At 33.9% G+C, this 8,729-nt stretch overlaps 2 protein-coding genes across 2 annotated transcripts; one reads left to right on the top strand and one right to left on the bottom strand.

Annotated features, from left to right (window-relative positions):
• Positions 1-5,088: 5,088 nt before the first annotated feature.
• Positions 5,089-5,857, top strand: LOC107467296 (LOB domain-containing protein 40). The gene is made up of 2 exons (XM_016086339.3): positions 5,089-5,278; positions 5,493-5,857. The coding sequence occupies exons 1-2, from the start codon at positions 5,089-5,091 to the stop codon at positions 5,855-5,857; spliced, it is 555 nt and encodes a 184-aa protein (XP_015941825.3).
• Positions 5,858-6,682: 825 nt separating this feature from the next.
• LOC107467570 (zinc finger protein CONSTANS-LIKE 16) lies at positions 6,683-8,372 on the bottom strand. The gene is made up of 2 exons (XM_016086701.3): positions 7,221-8,372; positions 6,683-7,124 (listed from the first exon to the last, which is right to left on the bottom strand). Exons 1-2 carry the CDS (start codon positions 8,232-8,234, stop codon positions 6,867-6,869), a joined length of 1,272 nt encoding a protein of 423 aa, XP_015942187.1. The 5' UTR covers positions 8,235-8,372; the 3' UTR covers positions 6,683-6,866.
• Positions 8,373-8,729: the final 357 nt, after the last annotated feature.

An 8,729-nucleotide genomic window follows, 5' to 3' on the forward strand; every position in this document is an offset into this window, starting at 1 on the left:
TATTTCTGCTGAAATTCTCTTTCTTCTCATTTCTTTTTGGTAAGAAGTTTTTATATATATCTATTTTTTCTTCATTGTCTTGAATATATAATGATGTGGAAAATATATAGAGGGTATTATACAACTAACAATTGACCTAAAGGTAAGTGAGAAATAAAAACGCCGTACATCTATATACAAACAAATGTATGAACATCACGCTTGAATAAATTATTATGAGAAATTTAACACAAGCTAAGTGAATTATTGTTGGCGAGCATGTTTTCTCATGTTGAATTATTGGTGATGTGTGGGTTCTGGTATTGCTTAATATGTGCATACACGATAGCAACATTATTTGGATAGAGTATTGATTAATTTGGTAACATGATTAATAATTTAATCAACTCATGGTCGTCTTGTGCCCGATCAAGAAAATGACCCAAATGAAAACAAAGAAACATAATCCCTATATATGATTAGACAAGTAAAATTCATTGACAAGAGGAGAAGAGGAAAAAGAGCACACAATAAAGGATAATATAGTAATTTTTTAGGTTAAAAATGTAGAGTTTAATTTTGATACGCTCTCGGTATAAAATATTTAGTATTGATACTTAATTACATATATTGTTTAGAATAATTATTTATTTAGTTAATATAAAAGGTAATTATTTTTATTAGTAATAAATTGTTTAATTGAATACATGTATAAAACTGTTGTTAATAATTGTGCATTAAGATTGAATTATAAAAAATTGACTTTTCGTTGTAAATAAGAAGGGGTTTGAAACGTGGAGTTCGTGTAAAAAGATAATTAATTAAAGTTGGCATAATAAGATTGCAAATAAAAAATTGGAATTAGGTGGAGTTGTTGTCCTTAGAAAGCTTGGTTTGTTTTTTGTAATTGCCTTAGTGTCTGGTTGTAGGAAAATAGATGGATGCATTATTGAAAAGGCCAACATAGAGAGAAAAAGTGTGATTTGGTTGAATTCAAGGGAATTGATTAGTTTTTTGCTTTATGGTGTGAAGTTTTGATTTATGTGTTGGAGGGTACGTTAGAGAAAAGGCAAAGGGCAGAGAAGAGAACAAAGGGGGTCTCGTCTCGTATTCTGGTATTTTGGGTGCTTATGAGAGGGACTAGAGCAAGAAACTGAATTGGCAGGGAAACCGATGTAGCAAACCGCCACGTATTATGCGGCGAAGAAGATGTTTTAGTTTTAATAAAAAAGCTGCCACTGATTCGTAGTCTGCTAATTTGTCTTCTTGTATTTTGGATCTGGAATCAAATTCACTCTCTCTCTCTCTCTCGTATATGCATGCTAGTTATCTCTTCGATGCATTCCTTGCCCAGTTGCATTTCTCTCTTTCGTGTCACCAATCTTATACTTCTTTTTAATTTCCATCATTTTGTGTTGCCGTTTACCATTTGCTTCTCTAGTCATTAATTATTGTGAGACCAATATTCCCATATAGATACGGACCCTTGCCATTAATTTCTATGTCATGCTATTTTTAACCACTTTTCAGTTTTCAACATTCACATGGGTTCCTGCCTGGATATGCAAATATGCATACCCTAGCTAGTAAATGTGTAGATTTGGGCTACCAAAGAGACAATAACATGATTTTGATGTATGTATGGGGTAAGTAAGTATTTCATATACATTTATACTTCCATACGTATAATGTGTTGTGTGATAGAGTAGTTGTGACCACTATCACCAAAATCTACCATGTCTGTATGTGTAGTTGCCAGCCAAGGGACACATATTTATGTGCCAAAGCCAAATCTGCAGCCTTTTGGAGATTGTCATTTTTTTATATTTATTGTTTTATAAAAATATTATCCGTACACTAAATTCAGTTATCATTGTATTTGTATATAAATATATGTGTAATTTAATTTATTTTTAATATGTATTTATATTTTAAACATATATTTTATACTGATAGTTGATTTTGGAATAAATATAACATAATTGATTGTTTTAATTCATTCTTACTGCAAGCTATAAATAAAGAAGTTCAACAATGAAGTATCTCTTCTTCAGATTTTGGAGTGCAAACTACCAATGAAAAACACCAGTAAATTTTAGCTTACAAAATTAAATTAAAACAGCATAGTCTAAATATAATTTGACTCGATCAATTATACTTTAGTATAAATCTAACAATAATCTTATTATCAAACATTAATTAGTAGGTACACTTCATGAAATATATAATATCAGAATTAAAGAGAATATAAGAAAAATCTGAAGAAGAGAACAGAAATTTTGATATATGGTGGATCAACTTTGAAAATCAGCCATAAATTTAATTGCTGTAAGTTTTCATGTCTTTTAGGTAGCAACAAACAGAAAAAAACAGAAGTAGAGAACGTAAACCATCCTAGCAAGGTACCAAGGGCCGCTTATTGTTCTATACTTAGTTAAAGACTTAAAAGGAGGTTTAACGAATCCCCAGAACTACCTATGCCAACATATCATTCTTGCAGTTTGAGGATAAAGATTCTTCACACAAAAGACAAGAGGCCGCTGTAACATAACACTAGATCTACACCACTACCAGTGCCTCACCTCTTAGAAGTTTTACAGCTTTTTTTTGTTTAGTTGATTTTGATTCTACTATATTCTAGTACCATACTTTGCAAATTAAAGGATTTATAAGAGGCAGGAGAATAAATAATCCAGATTCCAAACAGAATGAAAGCACCACTATATATACTTTTATGAGAATGACATCAAACATGTATCAAAGATATAACATTGCTTTGCCCAAAATGTTTGGATTCACCCAAAGTGGGCTAACTGTTCATAAAAAGCCCAAAAGCTAAGGCCTACATTCAAACAATTTACTTGTCCAAGTCCAAAATTAAATTAAAAAAACATTGGTTTTGATGCTAGGTAAAACATTTTACACGTGTATCTAATTACCTAACTTTAAATTAGCAAAAATAATTATCTTTTATCTTGACTGCATCAATAATTATTTAAAAAAATAATTGTGATTGCATGACTGTATAAAATATTTTACACTAACAATACATTAAAATTAAACTCAAATTTTTTATTCTCTTAGTTTTTATATAACAAACAAGCTTACATGGCCAAGTTTAATAATTAAATTTTCTAATTCATTTTTTATTCGTCATTTTAATATTTAAATAATAAAAAATTAACTATATATGTTTGATATTTCTATACAATTAATTAAGGAAAAAACTCAACGTTCGACATAATTTATTATTTTTTATCAACAATTTTAATTATTAATATAATTTTTTAATTTAATAATTCAATGATATATTTTTAATTCATATTTTAAATATTATTAACTAACTGCTAACGAAAAATAATAAATTTTGTTGATGCTCTAAATTTCTTGTTAATTTATGTTACTTATATAAATTGTAACCATAAGCTGATGTTATTAGGGGTGACAATAGGTAGGATAGAGTAGGGTTTGGAGTCAATCCTAACCCTACATGGGGTTAAAATTTTTATATAAAATCCAACTCTATTCTATCCGCGGGTTGAGAATATCCCAACCCTAACCTTAATCATATCCACTCTTAACTCGCAAATACCTAAGTCTACCTGTAAATTACAAGAGATGCAACATTATGATATAACTTGATGATAATTTAAAATAAAATTGACTTTTATGTAAAAAAAAAACAAATATTAAATTATGAATTCATGATCTTCTTTTAATGACTAAAGATTTTTTGTATTTAGTGAGAGACATTTGATTCAATATCCATTTGACATATATTTTTATATTCAAAATTGCTATTTGTACACCAAAGTCAGCCACTAAAATCAGCCACCAATGTATTTGTGTATAAATATATGTATAGTTTAATTTATTTTCAATGTGCATTTGTATTTTAGCATGTATTTTATACTGATGGCTGAATTTGGTGATTGATTTTGATGTACACGTAGCATAACTTTTTTATATAAGTATATAACATATACATATATAGGGTGCGGGTTAGTCGGGTAGGATTCAAATTCAGCTTGCATCTTATTTAATTCACACGAGAATTCTATCTGCACTCTATTCTACTCGTTGCAAATCGAATTAACAACTCTATCTGATCGAATGGAGTCGAATTAGATACATGGATAAAATGCAGGTTGCCATTCCTAGCTATATGCATGTTATGTATGATTTCCTACTCTTTGTCAATGTGTTGTCATGCAGGGTTGGTTGAAATTTAAAAAGATGAATTTGATGGGTTATTAAAGTTGGGATTTTATTATTTGAACATGGTTTCACCAATTTATTGGTCATTTGTTTTTCAATTTAGAGTTATGGTTAGAAGCATTCTAAAAGACTAAAAGTATTATTTTTTAATGATATTTTTTAAGTTTGACGGATTAAAAATTAATTTATTATTAATTTGATTTTTATTTAACTATTTGATTAACTCAAATTAATTACTAAATAAGTGAATTTAGTTAACAAGTACTTATAAGATCTCAAGATAATCACATGTAGAAAATTTTAATAAAAAAATATTTTATTTCTATAAAAAAATACAAATATATTTCAATATCCCTTAATTAATGCCCTTAAGAATATGTATTTGAGATTTGGATCTTGTAAAGTTTGTATTTTAGTTTAGAGAATAGAATGTGATTTTTCACAATTAATTTCATATGTGAGATAAAAAATAAATATAAAAAAAAACTATTCAGGTAAAAAAAGATAGTCGCAATTTCCAAAGAATAGCCTAGAAAGATATACTGCCTAATACCTTGGGCATTCATTCCAAATACGTCGAGGATGGAGATTCCATGTTATTTTTAAACCATGGGCGAATATACTTCACACCCACAGTCTCTTCTGCATGCATACATACATAGTAACTAAATCACTCTCCAAGGAAAGCGATCGCAAAAAGTTTGATTTGCAATTAATTAATTGGGATAACTGAGAGCTATGATGAATCTAATAAGATGATCGAAATCCAAAAAATAAAAAAGGAGTACGTGAGCTTCCCTTTTATAATTTTCACCTAACCAAAGCTAAAGAGAGACATGTATATATAGATAGATACAAAATGAAAGGAGTTGACCAAGCAGACTATATATGATGAAAATAAGTTGCAACGGGTGCCGCATACTCCGCAAAGGTTGCAATGATGATTGCGTAATAAGGCCATGCCTGCAGTGGATAAACTCGCCGGAGTCCCAAGCCAATGCCACACTCTTCCTTGCCAAATTCTACGGTCGCACTGGCTTGCTCAACCTCATCACTGCTGCTCCAAAAAACCTTGCCCCGGGTTTGTGAAACGAGAAATGACAGAAAACTATCAAAATTTATTGTTTTTAATTATTAGTTAATTATTAATATTTAAAAGTATAGAATAAAGTATATTGTTGGATTATTAAATTAAAAGAACTAAAATTTAAAGAATTAACTTAATAGTTAAATGGTGATCCCTAGCATTTCTCACGTAGAATTCATTGCATTTATATCTTTTTCTGCTTTTGCAGCTGTGTTTAGGTCTCTCTTGTATGAGGCTTGTGGGAGAATAGTGAATCCCGCATATGGCTCCATGGGCCTCTTCTGGACGGGACAATGGGCCCGATGCGAGGCTGCTGTCCGTGCTGTCTTGATGGGGTCCAAGCCCAATGATGACGTGGCACCTTTTCATTCCCCAAGCTGGGGGTCTTGTGACATACGCCACGTGCCAAGACTCAATACCGGTCTGGTCGACGTCAGAGACAGAACCGGGAAAATCTTCAAGCCCCAACCGCGAGTGGCTTTGCTGGACTCGGATGTGCTGAGCCAGATTCAGCCCAACCGAGCCACCAAGGAAACCGAGATCAACCTGGAACTCTCTCTTGGCTTCCATTGATAATTCAGCACAGTATACCATTGTCCATTGGGCACGTAGGAAGGAGATAGGAGCTATTAATTTCTTAAACTAAAGTTTGTTTGCTTAGAGATAACAGCATACTATTAGGCTTTTAATTAGTATCTGTCTTCTTTATTTTAGCCAGATGAAAGAGCTTCAACATTTATGATTTACTAATACTTTCATGGTCTCACAAATCACAAATTCACAGTCTATGTTTCAATTTTGAAAGTGAGCTGTTTGGGTACAGGAAGAGTGACCCACCTTTCATACATCAAATAACTTTTAGTGGCCATTAAAAGCTAATCATTCTCTTGGACTTGGACATTGAAGGATCTGCACACTCTACACCGTTTACACTTCCATGGTTTTACAACTGGAGAAATCTAACTCTCCACAATCTATCCGAAATCTTTTGTGACAAGTGGTTGCAGTTCCGTACAATTTAAGAAAAAATATTTTATTTATTTATTCATATTTTAGATATTATTGTTTTAATAGAATATACTAGTAAAATATCAAACATATAATAATATAGACAACAACAAAAATATAATAATGTTTTCTCCGTTTGTCTTTTATATTCGATATAATAAAAGTGAATTACAATAATACGTATAATCACGCAACTTAGATCAATAAAATATACCCTTAAGTTCAATAAAATATCAAAATGCACAAATTAGATCCTGCAAATTAAATATCCACACAGGCGAACTACTTCTGTTTAAAATAAGTGTTTGGATTTCACGTAGCACGAATGGCAGAGAGGGGCGATCTAGTTAAACAAATAATAATAGCATGGCTTGTTAAAGAGATACAGTAGGATTTAATTATTGGCCTGTAGTGGCAAAATTGTTATATACAAAGAAGCATGAAAAGGAAACAAGTTGATGAGTGATAATGTATCAAGTAGCAAAAGACTAGCTAGTAGCTACCATCATTCATGTCAATTATCAACGTTGCAAACAAAACATAAAACTTAAGGGTACATGGACGAATTTCATTATTAAGCAATCAACGGAAATGGTGCGGCAAATGAAGCCCTCTTGACGAATCTACCTTTCATTCTGGGCCTCTTCTCTGCATTCAATTTCCTAACCTCGTACCTTATTTTCTTGGAGAACAACCTTGTTCGGCGCTTCTCTCTGTACCTTGACACTCTTGCCTCTCTACCCCCGTCTCCCAATATTACCGATGATGGGTTACACCCCAATCCAATCATCAATTCACCATAACCATGATGAAACTCTGTTCCCCCTGTTGCCTGTTTATAAGTACCACAAATTAATTAATTAATTAAACCTTCTTAACTATTGCACATAGACAAATTAAAGAAGATAATTAATAGTAGCATATATACCATGGTATGAGGCCAGCAATCATGGAGGTCCAAGTTTGGTTTGTGACCTGTAGTCCATGGAGATTTATGGCTACCACCCCACGCATTGATTACTCCCTCGTAATCTAGCTGCAGCAATATCTTCCTCTTCTTATTAATTGCATCTTCATCATCATTGACCTTCTCCTTATCTATCTCTTCAGTTTCATGAGATTCGTCGTAGTCAAAGCTCAACTGAAACGCCGTTTCTCTTCCAATCTCCATCATCATCATGTCATTATCTCCCTCCTCGAGCTTGCAACTACTACAGGTAGCATCCATGTGTTCCTGTTCCTGTTCCATTTCCACCTTCACTACCTTATTATTATTATTATCAATAAGACCAAGGTGTTCCATCCCAACGCACTCGTTCTCCATTCCCCTACCCAACAAGCTCTCCACATCAGCCGCAAACTCAGCAAGCTCAGCTTCCGATGGAAGAAAGCCATGCAAGTGAGAACCAAAGGAGCTCTTGCTCTCTTCGCTCTCCTTCTTGGTATTATTCTCAGCAGGACTGCATAGGTCGGCTACAAAGGGATCGAATACAGGAACCCTATAAAGAAGCTGCTCCTCGTTCTCTTCATGGGAATTCACTTCATCGGAGCCCTCGCCCTCTTCCGGCACCAGATGAAAAGGCTGCTGGTTGTTGATGCGGCTGCTCCAACAAGACTTGGATGTTGGACGAGTTGAAGAAGACGAATGATTGGTCTTACCACCGTTTCGGGGCGTGCGAGCTTTCTTTGTGAAGCCATGGTGCCACGTAGGTGCACAGGTAGAGGTAGTGTTGAGAGGGTCCAAAGTTGCGGCTTTCAAGCGCAGCCTCTGATGCCTGCGAGCGAGTGGGTTAGCGGAGTGAACAGAAGAGTCACATGCTTGGCAGAGGAAAGCATCATCGGCAGCACAGTACCACCGTGCTCGCTTCGTTATGCAGCTATCGCACGCTCTTGCCGTTTTGCCACCGACGGCGTTTGCCACGTTCTTACCCGACGGACTCATCAAGTTGTTGTAGTTGGTTTCAAAACTTGAAATTCAATTTAACCTTGTTTGATGGTTTTGTTAGTGAACACCTGGCACTAAAAAAGGAAAGGGAATGCAGGACAATTATTTTAGTGAGGAGCGGAAAAGAAAGAGGAGTGTGTGTGACCCACTTGGATGCGCTTTTGCAGTGCATTTAACAGCGAGAGATCGTTCCGCTTTGCACTTTTGGGACCTGTTGCTGGGTCCCACTTCAATTGGTGGGAGGTGAGGGCCTTATCTGCTTTTTCATTGGTGGAGATCAAAAAGTTAATCCAAATCCCTGCCTTCTCATTGGCTCCCTTTCTCATCAGACGGATTTCGGGTGCCCATTTCGATCATTCTCCCATCTCTCCAACTAATATTTACTATTTTTAATTTTTTATTAACACTTAAAACGCCGGAAATAGAAAAGTACATGCCCAACTCCTATACAGGCCATGAAGCCAACTAAATCAATTTTTTTTAATTTAATTT

This window comes from Arachis duranensis, chromosome 9 (assembly GCF_000817695.3).
Source record: "Arachis duranensis cultivar V14167 chromosome 9, aradu.V14167.gnm2.J7QH, whole genome shotgun sequence".
Lineage (NCBI taxonomy): Eukaryota > Viridiplantae > Streptophyta > Magnoliopsida > Fabales > Fabaceae > Arachis > Arachis duranensis.

Coding starts and splice junctions, on each gene's coding strand:
- LOC107467570 (XM_016086701.3), bottom strand. CDS start 8,234: ATGAGTCCGTCGGGTAAGAACGTGGCAAACGCCGTCGGTGGCAAAACG. Junction 7,125..7,220: donor ATTGCTGGCCTCATACCATG/GTATATATGCTA, acceptor ACTTATAAACAG/GCAACAGGGGGAACAGAGTT.
- LOC107467296 (XM_016086339.3), top strand. CDS start 5,089: ATGAAAATAAGTTGCAACGGGTGCCGCATACTCCGCAAAGGTTGCAAT. Junction 5,279..5,492: donor TCCAAAAAACCTTGCCCCGG/GTTTGTGAAACG, acceptor CTGCTTTTGCAG/CTGTGTTTAGGTCTCTCTTG.